At 38.5% G+C, this 19,498-nt stretch overlaps 1 protein-coding gene across 1 annotated transcript in view; it reads right to left on the bottom strand.

The window, feature by feature from the left end:
* The window catches only part of LOC123824202 (zinc finger protein 420-like), a 69,636-nt gene extending 54,370 nt beyond the window's left edge, over positions 1-15,266 (bottom strand). The window contains 5 exon segments of the mRNA XM_045847326.1: positions 423-2,197; positions 2,816-2,889; positions 11,827-11,922; positions 12,144-12,270; positions 15,075-15,266. Coding sequence (XP_045703282.1) covers positions 423-2,197; positions 2,816-2,889; positions 11,827-11,922; positions 12,144-12,270; positions 15,075-15,134 — 2,132 coding nt within the window. The 5' untranslated portion in view covers positions 15,135-15,266.
* Between the last annotated feature and the right edge of the window lie 4,232 nt (positions 15,267-19,498).

Here is a 19,498-nt window from a genome sequence, read left to right as displayed (position 1 = left end):
TTAAATTCTTCACATTTTTTGTTTCCCTCAAGCTTGAAGTCTCCAATGTTGAGTTAGTTTTGAACACAGGGTAAAAAGCTCTGCTACATTCTTTACATTTGAACAGTCTTCCTCCAGAATGAATTCTCTCATGTTGGCTAAGACACTACTAATGATTAAAAGATTTGGCACTTACATTTATATGGTGACTCTCCAGTACAAATGACCTGATGTAGGCATAAGTTTTGAGGAGTGAATAAAGGCTTTGCTAAGTGATCCACAATTACATGTCTTATCTCAAGTATGATTAGCCTGATTATAAGGGCTGAGGACCACCTAAAGGCTTAGCCATATTTCCCTACATTTACATGGCTTTTCACCCATTAGGAATTCTATTGAGAAAAATTTGAGGAATCCAAAGGATCTGCCACATCCTCTAATGAGGCTTCTGTCCAGTATGAATTCCCTGATGATGAGTAAGTGATGAGGACCAGCGAAAGGCTTTACCACATTCTGTACATTTATAAGGCTTCTCTCCAGTATGAATTACCTGATGTTTTGTAAGGGATGAGGACCGACAATAGGCTTTACCACATTCTCTACATTCATAAGGCTTTTCTCCAGTGTGAATTTTCTGATGTGCAGTACGAGTTGAGGACTGGTGAAATGCTTTACCACATTCTCTGCATTTATAAGGCTTCTGTCCAGTATGAATATTTTGATGTTGACTAAGCTTTGAGAATTGGCGGAAGGCTTTACCACATTGTCTACACTCATAAGGCTTTTCACCAGTATGAATTTTCTGATGTGCAGTACGAGTTGAGGACTGGTGAAATGCTTTACCACATTCTCTACATTTATAAGGCTTCTGTCCAGTATGAATATTTTGATGTTGTCTAAGCCTTGAGAAGTGATGGAAGGCTCTACCACATTCTCTACACTTATAACGCTTCTGTCCAGTATGAATATTTTGATGTTGTGTAAGCCTTGAGAAATGGCGGAAGGCTTTACCACATTCTCTACACTTATAAGACGTCTCTGCAGTATGAATTTTTTGATGTTGTCTAAGGCCTGAGGACCAGCAAAAGGCTTTCCCACATTCTCTACATTTATAACGCTTTGCTCCAGTATGAATTGTCTCATGTTGAGTTAGGATTGATAACTGAAGAAATGCTTTCCCACATTCTCTACATTTATATGGCTTCTCTCCAGTATGGATTTTCTGATGTTTTCTAAAGGATGAGGACCAGGAAAAGACTTTACCACATTCTCTACATTTATAAAGCTTCTCTCCTGTATGGATTTTTTGATGGTGTATTAGAGATGAGGACCATCGGAAGGCTTCACCACATTCTCTACATTTATAAGGCTTCTCTCCAGTATGAATGGTCTGATGTTTTCTATAGGTTGTGGACCAGCGAAAGGTTTTACCACATATTCTACATTCATAAGGCTTCTCTCCAGTATGAATTTTCTGATGCTGAGTAAGGTATGATGATCGACTAAAGGCTTTACCACATTCTCTACATTTATAGGGCTTTTCACCAGTATGAATTCTCTGATGCTGAGTACGGGCTGATGACTCCCTAAAGGCTTTGCCACATTCTCTGCATTTATAAGGCTTCTCTCCAGTATGAATTCTCTGGTGAATAGTACGGATTGAGAATGACATAAAGGCTTTGCCACATTCTCTGCATTTATAAGGCTTTTCTCCAGTATGAATTCTCTGGTGAATAGTAAGGGTTGAGAACGACATAAAGGATTTGCCACATTCTCTACATATGTGAGGCTTGTGTCCAGTATGTATTTTCTGATCTAGAGTTAGACCTGAAGGTTGATTATGTATTTTATCACATTCTTTCCACGTATGTTTTTCTTCAGTACAGATTTTCTTAGCTCCATTTAGATTAACTATTTTACTGAAGACTTCCCCACATGGTAAACATTTGTAATCTTCTCCCCCAACAGGAATATGTTTTTGTTCAGTACTATTAGAAGGTTCCTTAAGTAATTTGATACATTTACTTTGTTTGTTTGTCTTCTCCACAATAGGAATAACCTGATGTGTATTGTGATTTGACATTTGGTCAAAAACTTTTCCACCTTTATAATGGTTCACTGGAAGATGAGTATTCTGATATTTATTATCATTTGATTTGTGGTTAAACATTTTCCCATTTTCATTGCATTCATAACTTCTATCTTCATTACACGTACTCTGGTAATCATTGAAAATAGAAAGTTCTTTAATGACACCTGTAATTTCATTATACATGTATACTTATTCCCAAATACCGAATCTGAGACTCTTATTAAAATATGGAGGCTGAATCACAAACCACTCCCAAGTTCATGAAAATTTTATATATTGGAATAAAAGAAAACATTCCTTCTCAATGAAATATAATAATTCCTTTAAAAAGGGATTGCCTATTGATCACATTTAAATTTTACTTGTGCATTAGAATTCACTAAAGTTTACAAATTATTGACTGAAAGTTTAATACCACTCTTCATTTTAGGCAATTCAAATGATTATTCACACCATAAATTATGATAGTTCTAGATTTTTCAGACTGCCTTTAGAAGAATACATACACTTAGAAAACTGTTTTCCAGCTTCACAATTGGAAACACTTTGATCTGCAAATGTAACTCAGTTAAAGTGGGAGATTCCCCAAATGTGTACTGTTTTTCACCTCTTTAGGTAACAAGGATTTCATTAAAAATAATTATGCCAGGTAAGATCTGTTCATTTTAACATCCTTTTCTCTTGTCACACACTTTCTTATGAGTCTTTCATTATATTATCAAAGGTACACCTTTCATATCTTACCAATATTATTTTAGAGACTAAATCTTCTATTCCTGGCTTTTGCAATAAGGCCTGGTTGTCTTCAGATGTCAAAGCTGAAAGATACAAAATAAAGGTTCACAATTAGGAGACTCAGGCCAATATAATATACGTTGCTGCTAAGCAATTACTAAACATATTGCTACATTTCTTTTAAAAAATTGATTTATTTACTTAATTATTTTTAGAAAGAGGGGAAGGCATGGAGAAAAAAGGAGAGAAGCATCAATATGTAGCTGCCTCTCACACACCCCCAACTGTGGACCTGGCCCCAAACCCACGCATGTGCCCTGACTGGGAATCAAACCAGCTACCCTTTGGTTCACAGGCCAGCACTCAATGACCACCCAAAGCTATATTATTACATTTTTGAGTACTTCAAAAATGTCATACGTTCAAAGCAAGACCAAGAATGGTACAATAAGGTCAATCAAAAGGAACAGTTGCCTACATTTGGCAATCATAATGATCAAATCCAATTTCACACAATGGCAATATTATAAGGAAACTCCCAACTCCCACTTTCTACTCTAAAGAGATGGAGGGTACAGTGTGTTCAAAGATTTTGCCATTTAACAGTGTATTTGAAATATGTTTTTCTGTTTCATGTGAAACAGAGTGCTAAAACCATGTCAATAAGTGGTGCATGCACTATACCACATACTGATGAGTTGAATAATTCATCAAACACCACAGAAACGGCACGTCAGACTGCTTTCAAGCATACAAAAAATACATAGAAAAGATTTAGAGATGTGTTTTATTTTTTCATTATAACACCAAAAACAAGTAAACAAAGTAAATATAGACAAATGAGATCACACCAAACATAAAAACTTGTGCACTTTTTAAAGGAAATACTCAGGGGGTCAAAATCACAACCTGTGGAATACAGTAAATTTACACAAAGCTTGTATTTTATAAGTCTTCCATATTCAGAGTATATAAAGAAGTTTTACAGAACAATATGATAAAACAACTAACACAATTTTTAAAACAGCTAAAGATATAAGGTTAATTAATATAAAAAAGACAGGAATACAGAATGGGGTGAGACAGATTCTTCAGTAAATGGTGCGAGAATAACTAAACCACAACAAAAAATAATATACTTCAACCACTTTCTTATGGCATGTAGCAAAACAAACTCAAAATGCATTAAAAACTAAAATGTAAGATCTAAATCCATGAAAAAAAGAAAGAATAGTCATAAACTCTGCCATTGCTCTTAGAAACTCTTTTTTATATATCTTAGTAGGCATAGCAAACAAGAAAAAAAAGTTAAACAAGTGAGACTACAACAAAATAAGTTTTTGCATAGCAAAGTAAACCATCAAGAAAACAAAAAACAACCCAATCTACTGAACACGGGAAGATATCCACCAATGATGCCAAATATGCAAAATATAAAAGGAACTTACACAACTTAACACCGAAAAACAAACATTCTGATGAAAGAATGAGCAGAAGACCTCAACAGATATTTCTCTAAACAGGACATAAAGATGGCCAATAGACTTATGAAAGATGTTCAACATCATTCATTAGCACAGATATGCAAATTGAAACCACAGTGAAATAGCAGCACATATGTATCAGGATGGCAATTATCAATAAATTAACAGGCCTGGCTGGTGTGGTACAGTGGACTGAAAGCCTGCCTGCAAACCAAAAGGTCACAGGATCGATTTCCAGTCAGGGCACATGCCTGTGTTACAGGCCTGGTCTCCAGTTGGAGGCGTATTAGGGGCCTCCAATGGATGTATCTCTCACACATCAAGTTTTTCTTCCTCTCTTTCTCCTTCCCTTCCTCTGTCTCTAAGAATAAATATATGCAATCTTTAAAACCAAATTAACAAGAATTGGTAATGATGTAGAAAAATGAGAACCCCCATGTACGGTCAATGAGATTATAAACAAACTGGTGCAGCACTACAGAAAACAAAATGGAGGTTCCTCAAAATTATACCAACAAGTACCATATAACACAGCAATCCCATTTCTGGGGATTTATCTAAAGCATATGAGAAGACATATTCAAAATGTAGTATACACCACTATATCCACTGGAACATTATATATGAAAAAAAGAACAATTGGCATAATGGTACTGAAACTCTACAATAAATAGATTTAATTTTAGTTGACATATGATATCGAAAAAATTATATCTCAATATAAGCTTAATATAAGCTTCTCCTTAAAACTATGACTCATTATGTGCTTATTTAAATTTTGTTTTAAAAACTACAAATATAATATCCATGTTATTGAATATAAAGCAAACTTAATTTTATGCACTTCACACTTTCTCAAGGCAAATTCTTTACTAACTTTGTTTTTTAACCCAAAGTGTTACGATTTAAATTTTCATGTCTCAATCATTAGGGAAAAATACAAACAACAAACAAAAAGTGATCCTCATCATGAGAAAAAACAGAAGGCACAAGATGGGGAAAACTATTTGTAAAAGACAGTATGTACATATTATTGTACAAGACATAGAAAGAAGTTTTCAAACTCAACAGTGACAAAAAAACGAATGACTAAAAAGGGACAAAGAGCTTAACAGAAAGCACACTAAAAATAAATACATAGATTAAAAATTAGTATCTGCAAGGAAACTCTACACCTTCTATCACTGAGGAAATGCACATCAAAACAAGAAAGTTATACAAACAGCACATTCAAGCAACACTAAACCCCTACTAGGAAGGGAATCCAGAACACTGACAACAGTAAATGCTGCTATGGATATGGCACAACCCTAACTCTCTTTCATTGCTGGTGAAAATGTAAAATAGCACTGCCCCTTGGGAAGAGAGCTTGAGGATTCTCACAAAATTAAAAATAAAGGAGTGGACAGGGTAGAGAGGGGCAAAGGGGAAAAATTGGGCCAACAGTAAAATATACAATAAAATATATTTTTTTAAATCCTTAACAGCCCTAGCTGGTATGACTCAGTGGATTAACCACAATGCTATGAAACAAAAAGTTGCCAGGCCAACCCATGGCTGGTGTAGCTCAATGGATTGAGTGCCAGTCTGTGAACCAAAGGGTCACTGGTTGGATTCCGAGTCAGGGCACACACCTGGGGTGCAGGCTAGGTCCCCAGTAGAGGGCATGTGAGAGGCAACCACATATTGATGTTTCTCTCCCTCTCTTTCTCCTTCCTTTCCCCTCTCTCTAAAAATAAATAAAAGCTTTAAAAAATAAACAAAAATTGGTTGCAAATTAGATGAAAAAATGAAGGCTATGCTAAGTGAAATGAAGGAAAATGCACAGGGAACCAATAGAGATAGGAAGAAAACTGGGACTCAAATCAATAGAGTGGAACAGAAGGAAGAAAGAAACAACCAAACAGAAAGAATGAAGAAATAAGAATTCAAAAAAAATGAGAAGCTTAGGAACCTCCAGGACATCTTGAAACATTCCAATATCCAAATTACAAGGGTACCAAAAGGGGAAGAGGAAGAGCAACAAGTGGAAAGGTTATTTGAACAAATAGTAAAGGAGAACTTCCCCAATCTGGCAAAGGAAATAGACTTCCAGGAAGTCCAGGAAGCTCAGAGAGTCCCAAAGAAGTTGGACCCAAGGAGGAATACACCAAGGCACATCATAATTACATTACCCAAGATAAAAAATGAAAGAGAGAATCCTAAAAGCAGCAAGAGATAAGGAGACAGTAACCTACAAAGAAGTTTCCATCAGACTGTCAGCTGATTTATCAAAAGAGACCTTGCAGGCAAGAAGGGGCTGGAAAGAAGTATTTCAAGTCATGAAAGGCAAGGACCTATACCCAACATTGTTCTATCCAGCAAAGCTTTCATTTAGAATGGAAGGGCAGATGAAGTGCTTCCCAGATAAGGTCAAGTTAAAGGAGTTCATCATCAACAAGCCCTTATTTTATGAAGTGGTAAAGGGACTTACCTAAGAAAAAGAAGATAAAAAACATGTATATAAAAATGACAACTAACTCACAATTATTAACAACCACACCTAAAACAAAAACAAAAGCCAACTAAGCAAACAACTAGAACACGAACAGAACCACAGAAATGGAGATCACATGCAGGGTTAGCAACAGGGAAGTGGGAGGAGGAGAGAGGGAAAAAAGGTAAAGAGAATAAGTAGCATAGATGGTAGGTAGAAAATAGACAGGGGGAGGGCAAGAATAGTATGAGAAATGTAGAAGCTAAAGAACTTATGACACATGGACATGACCCAAAGTGTGGGAATGTGGGTGGGAGAGGGTGTGCAGGGTGGAGGGGAATAAAGGGGGGGAAATGGGACAACTGTAAAAGGATAATTAATAAAATATATTTTAAAAATAAAATAAATAAAAATATACACCAATTATGTTGGAAAGAAAAAGTTGCCAGTTCAACTCTCAGTCAGGGCACATGCCAAGGTTGCAGGCCAGGCCCCTGCTCGAGGCATGCAAGAGGCAACCCATCAATGTTTGTCTCTCAATTTGATGTTTCTCTACTTCTCTTTTCCCTCCCTTCTACCCTCTCTAAAAATAAATAAATAAAATCTTGAAAAAAATCCTACACATACAGTGAAACATTATTCAGCCCTATAAAGAAATAATATATCAAGCCATCAAAAGAAATGAAAGAAACCTAAATACATAGAATTAAGAGGAAAAAATGCAATCTGCCTGATGAGGTGCTCAGTTGGTTAGAGCATCATCCAGATACACCAAGGTTGTGTATCCATCCCTAATCAGGGAATATACAAGATTGTACAAATGAATGCATAAATAAGTGGAACAACAACTTGATGTTTCTCTCTCCTTTTGTCTCTCAAAAAAAATCAATAAATGAAATTAAAAATACAAAAGTCTAATTTGAAAATATTACAGATTATAAAAGAACAACTATATGACATTCTAGAAAAAACAAAATAAGAGGAACAATAAAAAGATCAATGGCTACAAGAGTTTAGGAGACATAGAGATAAATAGAGCAGAGAGAATATTTAGGGCTGAGACACAAATGTCTATGACTTACAATGGTGGATATATGCCTCATATATTTTCTAAACCCACAGAATGTACAACCCAGCAGTGAATCCCACAGGAAACTAAAACTTTAGTTAACGATGATTTGCATATGTAGGTTTGTATATATCACAAATGTACCACTATGTTGGGGGACATTGGTGAGGGAGGAGGGTATGCATGTAGAAGCAGAGAGAGTGCAAGAATACTAATTTATTTCTGAATAATTTTGCAGTGAACCTAAAACTGCTCTTTAAAAAAGTCATTTAGCCCTGGCTGGTGAAGCTCAGTGGACTGAGTACAGGCTGCAAACCCAAGGGTCACTGGCTTGATTCCCAGTCAGGGCACATGCTTTGGTTGCAGGTCAAGTCCCCAGTGGGGGTTATGTGAGAGGCAACCACACACTGATATTTCTCTCCCTCTCTTTCTCCCTCCCTTCCCCTCTCTCTAAAAATAAATAAATAAAATCTTTTAAATAAATACACAAATAAAAATTAAAAAGTCATTCACAGACCTTCTTCTCTGAAGTACCTGTACTTAGGTTTATGCATCTTTCCTACAGTTCTTTATGCCCATCCAAGAAAGAAAAGTTTGCATCCGCCACTGAAACACATACAGACTATATCTCTTCACAGCAATAAAAATGACCATATTAAAAGAAACAAACACTACCAAGTGTTTCCAAAAATGTGAAAAAACTAGACACTAGACATGGTTGAATAAAAGATAAATTGATACAAACATTATGAAAAACAAGAAAGGGTTTGCCAAAAATTAAAATACAATTGTTTTGTCATTCAGCTCTTCTACTCAAGGAATTTATCAAAAAGTATTCAGCCCTGGCTGGTGTAGCTCAGTGGATTGAGCGCGGGCTGGGAACCAAAGTGTCCCAGGTTCGATTCCTAGTCAGGGTACATTCCTGGGTTGCAGGCTATAACCCCCAGCAACCGCACATTGATGTTTCTCTCTCTCTCTCCCTCTCTCTCTCTCTCTCTCTCCCTCCCTCCCTTCCCTCCCTAAAAATAAATAAATAAAATCTTAAAAAAAAAAAGTATTGAAACGTGGATTTGTAAGAGACATGTACACATCTGTGTCCATTGTAGTATTACTCACAAAAGCCTATATAGGGGGACACAACCCCATGTTTATGCATAAATAAATAGATCAAAAAATTTACTATATACATAAAGTACTGCTCTGCCAAGAAACAGAAAAAGACGTTACACCCAATACCATAAAGACAAACACTGAGGACTTTTTTAAGTGACGCACACAAGTCACAAAAGACAGACACTACAGGATTCCACTTAAGTGAATGTCTTAGAAGTCAACATCATAGAAAAGAAAAAGGTAGTCACCTGGGCACTGGTTTTCAGGCAAATGAGGAAGTGGATGTTTAATGGACACTGAGACTTGTCTGCAAGATGGAAATTTCCAATGGTCACATGCACAACAAACAAAATATACTTAATACAACTGGACTATAGAGTTACACATGGTTAAGATGGTAGATTTTTTTTCCTCATATAGGATTTTTAAAATACTTCATGTATTTGTATGTTTAGAGGGAGGGTAAGAGAGTGAGAAAGAGAGGGAGAGAAACATCAGTGTGTGAGAGAAACAAATACTGGCTGCCTTTCTTGTACATGCTCTAACTAAGCACAGAATCTGAAATCCAGGCATGTACATGCCCTGACTAGGAACAGAACCAGGAATATTTGAGTTTGCAGGATGATGCCCAACCAACTGAGCCATATAGGTCAGGATGGTTTTTATCAAAATATACAATAAAATATAATATCTAAAAGAGAGAGTTATAAAACTTTATAAAAATTATATCAAATGAGAAAAGTTTTTTCCCCCCTCACATAAACAGAAGACAAATTCAGCTATGAAGAGATGTAAGTAAGACTATTTCCAAAACTCACAGGATCAATCAACCATTGACCATTAACAGCATTCAGAAAGAAACAAGGTTCAACCATGAGCTGCAGGGTAAAAAACACACAAACATGCACATAATGTTAATGGCAACTGACATGTGGCTAATTTCATATGTAAATTAAGTCCCTCGATGTTAAGTGTACTGATTGGAGAACTGTCATTCACATTCGTAACATATAAATGAAAACCAAAAATGCCATCAACTAAATTAGGAGAACTAATCATAAAAGAGGAAACATGCTGGAACACCAGTGGGAGGTGTGGCTGAGTGAGACTGAGGGGTGCTAAAGTCCAGGTCATTCTCTTAAAGGACATGCACACAGACTTACTGGGACGCCCTCGCTCTGAACACCGGCTTTAGGACAGATGCTTGAAAGGCATAACAGGAGAAACTGAATTGTCTGGCCTCAGGGCAAAGACAGGAGGAGCAGCTTTCTTCCACACAGCAGCCCCAGCAGAGACAATTATTCCCTTGCTGAGCCCTTCCCACCATAGAGCTACCAACCAATGCCATATCTGACTCTCCATCTACCTGGCTAACACTGTAGCCCTGTCCTAGTGACTCCATAAAACCTTGCACCAGTCACATTGACATCCTACCCAAGATATGTCAAGTGGCTTTCCCATACAAATGGCTTCTCTTGCCTCATGCTTCAGGCTCTCCTTAATCTCAGAAACAAACTGCATCTGGCCTCTACCTTCCCCATACCTCTCACTCAGTGGCCACACAGACAGCTCTAGCTGCAGCTGGCTTTGAATCATATCTCGGCCTCCAAATCCAACACAAGTAGGAACCATCTGCACATCACTCTGTAACTGGTGCTGGGTGGAACTGAGCAGTTCCTAGGTGGTGGCTGACCTCACATCTGAAGAGAAGATCCAGAGCCAGTACACCCAGTGAACAGCTTAGGACCATGTCCGATTACAACACTACCACTTCTACATGCGACAAATTCATGAGGCAGACTCAGGGAGCACCAAAGCCCCACTGAACATTTTCCTAAATATAAAGTGCCTAATAATTCTGTAACTCACTTCTTGCCAAATGAGTATATGCGAGCTTGTTCTATCAGCACTTCTTTAAAAAAAAGCAGAAATCTGACCAAGGTCTAATCAGAAAGTGAAAACACAACAAGGCACAGTCTCAGGCAGCAATGGACTGAACAAGAGAGAATGATAAAATGACAGTGTAATGAACAAATCAGGTCAACAGTAAAGACTTTCCTTGAACAACAATAAAAAAATGTGGAAAAAATTAAATTAAAATGTATTAGAAAAAAAAACAAAGGACTTTCCTACATGGTAGTCAATGTTCTAAGGCCACCTATAGCAGTGATTTATTGAAGAACTCTATACAGTAAGGAGATACATTAATCTATTCTAACAGAAATTGGAGAATACAAACTGGAAATTTCATATGTTAGTTCATACAAAGCAAAACAACATTGCGAAGTGAAACAGAAAATCAGATTGTCTCATTTGGGGGAGATGCATTGTGTTGCAATGAACTCATTGAATCTCAAGATTATAGAATCTTCTTTGAAGCCTCCATGGGGTTAGAAACTATAAACCAGAAAACATGACACCTGTCCCCAGGGTTCCTGGGATTTCTGCGACAAATACCAGGATTTCAATCACTTCCTTCCTATACTCCGTTTATGAGACAAAAACAAAACTTAAAAAATAACGCTTAACTTACAATTTTTCAGCAACATGCACAGATTTTCCCAGGTCCCCAAAACAATAGAAAAGGAGCCAGACCATGGTGGCCCTCACAGTCAAAGGGGAGGACTCTGGCCCCAAGTCCTAATAGGATGACATAGGTCACTAGAGTAGAACCAGAATCCCAAGATAATATGGGAGCAAGGGACATGATGGAAAACAGCTGGCCCTCTATGACAGCAACAGAAATAAACCTGGGCTTTTCAAAGTCCAAAGTCCTTTCCATTGAAGCACAACTTCCGAAATCACACCTTAAAGTCTGCCTTCCTCCGTGACATTTGGGCCTCTCACCTGTGTCATCTGCTTCCCTATTCCCACCTACCTGGGTGGGTGGATATTGACTTTTTTCTGCACACATCCCAGAGTTCCTTAATTTCTTCCACAATAGTGAACAGGACTGGCTGAGGGACAACACAACCTGTTTATAAAAGAAACATTAGTTTTGATGGAGATTCTCCCATTTACAATCCAGTTAGTACTCAGGTAAGATTGGTAAAATAATAAACAACTTCAATTTCTCCCTTGAATGCAAGAATCTGAAAGGCTGCCATACAAAGCAAAAGTCCCCAAAAGACCTTAAATTAATAAAGAGAAGGAAACCCTGCAGGTGGAAGGTCTCTGAAAGGAAGTTATCCTTACCCAGGGAGAACAGGTTCCTGTAGTTCTCCAACATCACATCCATGTACAATTTTCGCTGAGCTGGGTCCAGGCATTCCCACTCCTCTTGGGAGAAATCTACTGACACATCCCTAAAGGTAAACAGTCCCTGAAAAATAAAGACACATTTACCAAGGGGCCACCAAGTGTTAATCATGTAACCCAGCTTGAAAAGTGTTAGAAGTGGTTTTAACCTAGAGTATGCTGAATTATCTAGTAAGATCATTTTGACCCAGTGATATTCTCTAATGTATTTTCTAACACAGATAAATGAGACTGACACATGTCTACCAATCCACTGCAGAGACTTTACTTTTCAAAAAAATAACCTTTAAAAATGAAGGGATAGCACCAGCTGGGGTGGCTCAGTGGACTGAGTGCCAGCCTATGAACCAAAAGTTTGCTGGTTCGATTCTTGGCAATGGTACATGACTAGATGGAGGGCCAGGTCCCTGGCTGGGAGCATGTGAAAGGCAACTGATGGATGTTCCTCTCACATATCCATATTTTTCTCCCTCTTTTTTCCTCCCTTCCTTTCTCTCTAAAAAAAGAATAAATGAAATCTTTAAAATGAAGGGATAGATATAGGCATATGGATTGTTGAGTGTGGTGCTTCTATCATTTATGATCAATTGTGTACATTTCTCAGAAGGAAAAGACATGGTGAGTTCAAAGTATAAGTACTTCTTCAGGTTTACCTCACCCAACAAAGAACTGCAGTTTTGTAAAAATGCAGATTCTGATTCAGAAGTTCTGGGATGGGGCCTGTGTTTCCACATCTTTAACAACCTCACTTTTCCCTAGTGAGACCAAAGTCTCTGGTCCACAAGCCATACTTTAGAATAGCTTGTAGAATACTTGTAGAATAGCTTGAGGAAGACATAGAAAATAATTCATACATGACTTTGAGTTGACGGACTTTTATAAAATTTACAGTTCCGAAGGAATAATAAAAATATCAGCCACATATTATTTGAAAATTTAGTGAAGGTAATCTTAGAACAAGATTATTCTTCCTGTAAGAGTATTTTCTGAAACACATAAAACATACATCTTAAGCTTTACTCCAAACTTTATCTAAACATTTTTCAAAAAAAAAAAAATAAACAGGCAAAGACATATAAAGAGACTTCATGGATGTTCACTGCAGTTGCTGTAACTGAGAAGAACAGAAACATTTTAAGAGTAAGAAGACTAAATATAAATATGTCAATTGTTAACATTTACTCACACAGAGACATACATATGGAAACTAGGTAGAAGTAAAAAAGTTACACAAAGCACAATTTTCATGACAATGAAATTAAAATTGTTTTGCAATTCTCTAAAATTGTTTTGAGAATCTTAAAGACTTAAGATTCTCATAAGTCTTTTTGTTTGTTACCTTTAAAAAAAGGAGTAATGCACGTAATGATAAAAACTAAATGAAAGCTAGTGTTTATGAGTCTCTTATTACCTTTAAAATTTTTGTGTATCGTAAGGGGACAGTTGTATTATAGAAATTTTTTCACGATTTTATTTTTTTATTTTTAGAGAGAGGGAAAGGAAAGGAAGATGAGAGGGAGAGACATATCAACATGTGGTTGCCTCTTTTGTGCCCCACACTGGGGACCTGGCCCACAAAGCAGGTATATGCCCCAACTGGGAATGGAACCAGCAACCCTTTGGTTCGCAGCCCATGCTAAATCCTCTGAGCTACACCAGCCAGGGCATATTGTAGAAATTTAACAAAATGCAACATACATTAATATGAGTCTTGTAAACTTTCTTAAAAATACAGAAAGTTATAATGTGCATATCTGTGACATGAGCATGGAATAGAATGAAAATTTACAGGTGAAAGGCCTGATTGATTCAATCCTTCCTATCAAAAGCCAATGATTTCTAGGAAATGAACAAAGGGCCTTCATTTTCCAAAGCAAACAAAAACTGAGAGAGGGTTGTCTCCACATGCAATATGATGGCTTTTCTCAAATCTCTCAGTAATTCCCTGTTAGACCCTTCTTAATGATGAAGGGAAGCTATTAACTATATAGTAAAGAGACCACTAAAGCCAAATTAATATCAGGTGACTGAAGCACACACAAAAACAGATCATCCATGCTGTGACATTACAGAAAAAAAAACAAACAAAACATAAGAAATCATTGCTGTGGCTGGTGTGGCTCAGTGGATTGAACACTAGCCTGCAATCCCAAATGTGGCTGGTTCAATTCCCCTTGAGTGAACAGGGTAGGATTATGGGCCAGATATGGGTGTTCCTCTTCCTTTTTTTCTCCCTCCCTTCACCTCTCTCTAAAATATTTTTTTACAAACCTTGAAAAACATTTAAAAAGTGCTCTGGCTGGTGTGGCTCAGTGGATTGAGTGCCAGCCTGTGAACCAAAGGATCACCAGTTCAATTCCCAGACAGGGCACATGCCTGGCTTATAGACCAGGTCCCCAGTAGGGGGCACATGAGAGGCAACCACACATAGATTGTTTCTCCCCATCTCTTTCTCCCTTCCATCCCCTCTCTAAAAATGAATAAAGTCTTTCCAAAAAAAATTAAAAAGTAAATAAATCACTATGATAGTGTTCATAAATAAACATTAATTTTTGTAAATGTCAATGCACATGTACATCCCATGTATTGAACACAAATATTGTAGTGCATTTAAATAGCAAGACTTTTGCACCAAATTAGTGAGTGTCTTCTATCAAGTCTTCTTTGTCAGAACGTTCTGAGCTATCCTGACCAGTAAAATGACCATTTCTTACAGTTGTCTACAGAGCTGATGCTGCAGCCACATAAACCTAAAACCTACATTTCCCTTCTTCATTAATACCTGAGCATCTGACACCCATCAGAAAAGGCTACTGTATATGAGTGGCTTCCCAGGTGGATCTGTGAGAAAGGGGATGTTTTTAGTACCTGAAAGTCATTAATTAAAAGCAGGAATTCTTCATGGCGTTGGGGAGCCTGGATATACATAAAACATAGAAGGCTCTGGGACAAAGGGAACAAGTGTATAAGTTACCAACCTTGACAATCATAAGGAAAAAAAAATAAGCAGACAAAAACAACCTCGGTAGATAAGAACATCAGAAGTAGAGAAATAAATGTTACAGGTTCTAAATCCACTGATGTTAGGAAGAAAAGCAAACATAGCTTCTGACACAGTACACATCATTTACCTGATAAGCAGCCATGTTGTCCTGCTCCTGCTCCAGGTCGTTTTCTCAGGCAATGATATGCTGGAGTCAGGTCTGCATTTTGAGAATGTGAATTCAAAGGTTTCCACACAGCCCTTTAATCTGCTTCCAGCACACTCACAAGCAGAAGGAAATGAAAATGCTGGAAAGGTCCCCTACCCTTGTACAGGATAGTCAGGAACAGTAAGCTCCTACATGAACTCCATACTAGCAGTTTTTTCTTTCTTCTTTTCAGGTGCTCTTTTCCCCCACAGATGTCCACAAATTCATACAGCAATAAGAACGAGCACTGCTCTCCTCAACTGCAAACCCAGGAGAGCACTCTGTTGCCTCTCCTGAGCAAAGTGTGCTCCCAGTTTTACAAAGGCATGCTGCCATACCTTTCCTTTGCCCTTCAATCTATAACCTTTGTCCTATCTTTCTGCTAAGATCCAAGGGCCCTTCTTTTTTTAAAGATTTATTTCAGAAAGAGAGAGAGAAAGAGAGAGAGAGAGAGACATCCAATGTGTGGTTGCCTCTTGCGCGCCCCCAACTGGGGATCTGGCTCTTGACCCAGAGTGTGCCCTGACTGGGAATCGAATCTGCAACTCTTTGATTCCCAAGCCAGCACTCAACCCACTGAGCCACACCAGCCAGGGCTCTTTTTTTTCCAGATGTTTTTATTTTAACACAATCTTGCTGATAGAGTAAAGAACAGTAAAGAAACTTTTTCCTAAATTACTTGATAACATACTGTCATTATGTCCCTGGCGATTTCAGTATGCATTTCTTTCATTTTTTTTAAGATTTTATTTATTCATTTTTAGAGACAGGGGACAGGAGGGAGAAAGAGAGTGAAAGAAACATCAGTGTGTGGCTGCCTCTCATGCACCCTACTGGGGAACTGGACTGCAACCAGGGCACTCACCCTGACTGGGAATGGAACCAGCAACCCTTTGGTTTCACAGGCTGGCGCTCAATCCACTGGCCACACCAGCCAGAGCCCAAGGGATCTTCTTTTGAGTCTGTCTATTGTTTACACTTCTTCTGAACAGAGTATCTTTAAATAAAATTATTCTTATTAAAAAAACATATGACCCAGGTGAGTGACTCAGTTTTTGTAGCATCACCCCATACACCAAAACTATGCCTTTGATTCCTGGTCAGGGTAAGGGTTCTATACCCCTCAGTGCACAAGTGGAAGGCAGCTTATCCATACTTCTCTTTCACATCGATGTTTCTCTCACTCTCTTTTCCTCTGTCTCTATAATCAACAACCATATCCATGAATGAGGATTTTTTAAAAATACTTTATTTATTTATTTATTTTAGAAAGAGGGGGAAAGGAAGGAGAGAGAGAGAGAAATATCAATGTGTGGTTGCCTCCTGCATGCCCCAACAGGGAACTTAGCCTGGAACCCAGGCATGTGCCCCCACTGGGAATCAATCTGGCGACTCTTTGGTTGGCACACTGGCACTCAATCCACTGACCTACACCAGACAGGGCTGAATGAGGATTCTTTTAAAATGTACCCCAAAGCACTCCTGCAAATTCTTGGGATCACCTTAGCATGACCTGGAGCACCTCAATAAACAATGATGTTCCACCCAGAGCAATTGTCCAACTCTATCGAGGATGACACAACTGATGTAATTTCTCAGACTTCTCAGGTATTGTAACAGTAACCTGAAGGGAAACACTTTAGCTTAAATATGCATGCAGACCCCTAAGGAATAAGGGCCCCACTCTTAGTTATTATTCTGTAGATCTGCAGTGACGCTGATGAAATATCCTATTTATCTACTTCCCTCCTGGTGCCCGCATTGCTCCCCAAGAGCTGTTTTCTGTAGTGCTGGTCCAGAGATAACAGACCTAGCACATCTCAGACCTCTGGGTACTGTTAGCACTTGGGGCAGAAACTTCTAAAATAACAGGCTCCCAAGGAAAATTTTTTTATTTTGTAGGAGATTACAAAGACTTATTTTAGAATATAAAATGATAAATGCAAGATATGATGCTGAAAACTTTAAAAAAATATTTGATTGAAAATATGTTCATCAACACAACAAATAGATGGGTTTTCCGGAAACAATGTTTCAGATCAATCCAGCCCATCTTTCAGTATTTTCAGAAAATGGACAAGAAGAACTTGAGAGAACAGCTCCTTTGTGGCTCATAGTCACTAATTCAATGAATAACATAAAGGGAAGGAAAAAGCTGCTGAGTATCAGTCGAAAGTTGAAGCTACACTCTGACTATAGTAAGATTAGAGGCATCTTTAACAAGTACACAATGAAGCAGCCTGATATGATAAAGAGTAGAAAGGATGCAGGGCTCAGAATTTAAATTATACACAGTATGTTCAAAAGGAAAACTATCTGGAATTATTTTAATTTATTTACATTTGTAGAGAGGGGAAGGGAGGGAGAGAGGAAGAGAAACATAAATGTGCAAGAGATTCAGTTGCCTCTCACAAGCCCCCAAGAAGCAACCTGGCCACTACCCCAACCTGGCCAGCTACCCAGGCAATAGAACTGGGAACAGAAACAGCGACTTTTCAGTTAACGGGCCAGCACTCAATCCACTAAGCCACACTAGCCAAAGCTAGAAGTATTTTTTAATGTAATGACTTCTAAGATCAAAGTTTTGCTCTGACTGGCATGGCTCAGTGGATTTAGCATCCTCCTGCAAAGTGAAAGGTCACTGGTTCAATTTCTGGTCATGGCTTGTGCCTGGGTTGCATCTGGATCCCCACCTGAGGGCTTGCAAAGGAAAATGATTGACGTTGCTCTCAGACATCAATGTTTCTCTGTCTCCTTCTCCCTCCATTGAAAAGAAAAATAAATAAAATCTTAAATAAAAAGAGATCAACAATGCTTACTTTAAAAGTTAATGACATTTACAGAAGAGATATTCAACAAACTAATGTTTCTCTCTATATGTTTTTGAAAAATAAATTCAGCCTTGGCTGGTGTTGTTACAGGGTGCAGCCAAGAGTGGGGTCTCCCCCTTCCCACAGCTTTGTGGAGAGAACCACGTGGCTTTGGCAGAGTGGAAACTCCCCCTTCCCACAGCTTTGTTGGGGGGGAGAAGCACAAGGTTTTGGCTGAGTGGGGACTCCCATGGCCCTGGGAGAGAGGACCACGTGCCTTTGCCAGAGTGGGGACCCCCGCAGTTTTAGAAGGGGGAACCACCACCTGGTTTTAGCAGAGATCCCGGCGACTCAGCTGAGGGTGCCAGGAACCCAGGGAGGTCTCCCAGTCGAGATGGAGTACTAACTGGGAATAACCAGAGGGCTGCCTGAGCCATGGACTTCTATTTCCTTTCCTGAGATACAGTACTCTGGACTGGTCAAAGAGGGAAGGAAGGAAGGACTGTGTCTGTTTGTGGGTGTTTTAAGGGACTTTAGGATTTTTGATAAAGACATTAGGTCACTACTTTAAGTTTGTATAGCATTAAATAAACATTTCCTTTCCTTTTCACAAATCTCTGGCATTGAGAGATGTCTTTCCTCTGGCGGCAGACATAACGGACCTGGGAGCTTTTTTTTCCAATAATAGTATATCGTCCCAGGCCCCCCCCTTGTTTGTTCTGTAACAGTGTGGCTCAGTGGATTGAGCATTGGCCTGTAAAAAAAACTATCAGGTCGCTGGTTCCATTCCCACCCAGGGCACGTGCCTGGGTTGCAGGCCAGGTCCCCAGTTGGGGGCAAGTGAGAGGCAACCATGCACTGATGTTTCTCTCCCTTTCACCCTCCTTTCCCCTCTCTCTAAAAATAAATAAATAATCCTTTAAAAAGATTAATTAATTAATTAATTAATTAAGCTCTGGCTGGTGTGGCTCAGTAGACTGAGTGCCTGCCTGGGAACCAAAAGGTCAAAGGCTGAATTCCCAGTCAGGACACGGGCCTGCGTTGCAAGCCAGATCCCCTGTTGGGGGAATGCCAGAGGCAACCTATGGATGTTTCTCTACCACACTGATATTTCTCTCTCTCTTTCCTCCTCCTTCCCCTCTCTCTAAAAGTAAATAAAAATAGATTCAATGTAAGAGTTGAAAGGAAAAACCCAAATACAATGGAGACAGAGAGAGAGAGAAAAAGAACCAATGGTTTTAACACTCCTGGAAAAAGCATCATGTGGTAACAGACTCAGTTACTTCACGTC

Source organism: Phyllostomus hastatus, unplaced genomic scaffold, assembly GCF_019186645.2.
Source record: "Phyllostomus hastatus isolate PE091 unplaced genomic scaffold, TTU_PhHast_1.1 phas_contig_549, whole genome shotgun sequence".
NCBI classification, from domain to species: Eukaryota; Metazoa; Chordata; class Mammalia; order Chiroptera; family Phyllostomidae; genus Phyllostomus; species Phyllostomus hastatus.
Note: the sequence above shows the minus strand (reverse complement) of the source record. Positions and strands in the feature narration are given on the sequence as shown.